Genomic DNA, 2,726 nt, shown 5'->3' with positions numbered 1-2,726 from the left:
ATTAATCAACTTTTTTTGTTCTATTTGCATTTTGGAGTTTGAAATATGATGATTTTTTTGTTTATTTTAGCTTGCAAGTAATTTTGATTAGACCATATTTTTTAGAGGTTTGATCAATTTTGTTTTTGGATTCATTGCTAGCTCTTCTTGTTGCTTCTTTAGAGGAGAAAAAAGAAGGAATGGTATATCGAGAAAGGAATGAAATAAATTAGAAAAAAGTAAAAAATTCTGAACCATCAAATTAAAATTGAGAAAATCTAGGGTTCATATTAAATTTTCCACGATGGGAGACTTGTTATGGTTTCCCACCGTAGCCTTTGCCACGACAATGCTAACGTTAGAATGCTTAGTGCAGTCAAATGAATGCTAATGTTAGTAATTAAAATACTACGCTCCTCTATTATTCTTTTTATTTCCCAAATCCCAAATCTCTCTGAACCAGATTTCCTTCCGTCATCGACATCGTCAAAGCAGTGTTTGGCTTCTCTAGATAAAGCGATCAAAGTGCTTTTTCCTTAGAATTTATGTTTGAGAAAAGTCAAACCTTGATTGAACTCCAAACTCTTGAAATCACACCATTACTAACATCAGGTTTCATTCCGTCAATCTTGATCCCGTGAGTTCATTTATGTGTTTTTGCTTCTTATTGTTAATTTTCCTTTTTGCATTCTAGTGTTCTAGGTTTGGGTTTAATTTTTTTGTTATCCATGCTTGTCCAAAATCCGCACATGTCCTTGTTGAAAAGTATGTGTATTGTTCTTCTTGCTGGCTAGGGTTTTGAAATAACAACATTGGGTGACCCAACTAAGATGGCAATGGCCCAGCTCCCTCAGGACCTCATAGAAGAAATTTTGGCATGGCTTCCCGTCAAATCTCTTATGCGTTTCAGGTGTGTTTCTAGGACTTGGAATTCCCTCATCTTCCAAGCACACTTTGTCAAATTGAACCTTCAAAGGTCATCTAGAAACACCCATGTCCTATTAAGGTGTCAAATTAATACTGTGTTTGAAGATATGAGGGATCTCCCAGGCATCGCCCCATGCTCTATATGTAGTTTACTTGAGAACCCATCATCCACTGTTGACAATGGTTGCCACCAGCTAGACAACAGATACTTATTTATAGGTTCCTGCAATGGGTTGGTTTGCTTGATTAATTTGGTTGCTAGAGGTGAATTCAGTGAATACCGGGTCTGGTTTTGTAACCTGGCCACAAGGATCATGTCTGAAGATTCACCACACTTATGTCTTCGCTCATGCAATTATAAACTTTGGTGGTATCAAGTGAAGTGTGGGTTTGCTTATGATGATCGGAGTGACACTTACAAGGTGGTGTTAGTCCTTTCGAATATTAAGTCACAAAATTGGGAGGTGAGAGTTCACCGCTTAGGTGACACTCATTGGAGAAAGGTTTTAACTTGTCCGGCATTCCCCATTTTGGGAGAAAAATGTGGACAACCTGTGAGTGGCACTGTTAACTGGTTCGCAATTCGCAAGTTGGGTTTTGATTACGAATGGGAAACTGTCACCGTCGATCAATTAGTAATTTTTTCATATGATCTAAACAAGGAGACATTCAAATATTTGCTGATGCCGAATGGTCTTTCTCAAGTTCCCTGTGGCCCTGAACTTGGGGTATTGAAGGGCTGCTTGTGTCTTTCTCATGTTCACCGGAGAACCCATTTTGTTGTTTGGCTAATGAGGGAATTTGGAGTTGAAAATTCTTGGACTCAATTGTTGAATGTAACTCTTGAGCTTCTTCAAGCCCCTCTGCCCTGTGTAATACTGAAGCCTCTGTGCATCTCTGAAAAAGGTGATGTCCTGTTGCTGGCAAATTATATATCTTTAAAATTTATTCTCTATAATAAGAAAGATAATAGAATAGTCTATACTCAAGATTTCAACAACCAAGTGCCAATGTCCTCCCATGATTATATTCAAAGCTTGGTGTTGCCATATGGAAATTAAGGTACTGTACGTTTGCTTATATGAGTTTATGCTAAATTATGTAAGTGTTTTCAGAATCTTACCATTTATTGTATGCACATGACAGATTGTGTGGATATTTTGGGTTGTTCCTTACTTTGCTGGATGGTTCTATTGGCTATTGCTAATTGTGTGTATGCTTTGGTTTTGGCTGCATTATCTTTTCCTGGCTCATACTTTGTTCTCATCTCCTTTAAATCCTCATAATTTTCTCTTGCAGTAGAATCTTATTTTTTAGGGAAAATATTATGTTGGAAACCTAAAATGTAGGCTAAAATGTAAATTTTATCTCTTTATCATGATTTTACTCCTCTAATTTTTAAATTGAGACATTTCGTTTCACTTTTAAACAATCTGCGATTTTAATTCACGTAACCAATATCTAAAGTTAACTATGTACATTTTGTTGACACATGTCGTAGATTTTTTGTAATTATTTAGTTCGTGTGTCATTCAGCGATTGAATTTGGTCATAAGAATTAAAGTTATGAATTTTTTTAAAGTGAAGACGAAATTTCTCAATTAAAAAATCAGGAAGCTAAAATCATGATTTTTTTTAAAGTGGGAGATGGATGACTGAATTAAAAAAATAGTGAGGCTAAACTTGTGGTTTGAAAAGATAGAGCAACAAAACATGAAATTTAGCAACAAACTAAATAAAATGGCTTGAATAACTTTTACTACCGGTAAAATAAGCCACATCTTTATTTTACTACCCGCTGTCACATTTTTGCTCGACTT

The 2,726-nt window shown here is 35.7% G+C and overlaps 1 protein-coding gene across 1 annotated transcript; it reads left to right on the top strand.

Annotated features, from left to right (window-relative positions):
* The first annotated feature begins 1,013 nt into the window (after positions 1-1,013).
* On the top strand, positions 1,014-2,192 carry LOC106797295 (F-box/kelch-repeat protein At3g23880). The gene is made up of 2 exons (XM_041012869.1): positions 1,014-1,812; positions 2,053-2,192. Exons 1-2 carry the CDS (start codon positions 1,014-1,016, stop codon positions 2,190-2,192), a joined length of 939 nt encoding a protein of 312 aa, XP_040868803.1.
* The last annotated feature ends 534 nt before the right edge of the window (positions 2,193-2,726 follow it).

Source organism: Glycine max, chromosome 19 (assembly GCF_000004515.6).
Source record: "Glycine max cultivar Williams 82 chromosome 19, Glycine_max_v4.0, whole genome shotgun sequence".
NCBI classification, from domain to species: Eukaryota; Viridiplantae; Streptophyta; class Magnoliopsida; order Fabales; family Fabaceae; genus Glycine; species Glycine max.
Note: the sequence above shows the minus strand (reverse complement) of the source record. Positions and strands in the feature narration are given on the sequence as shown.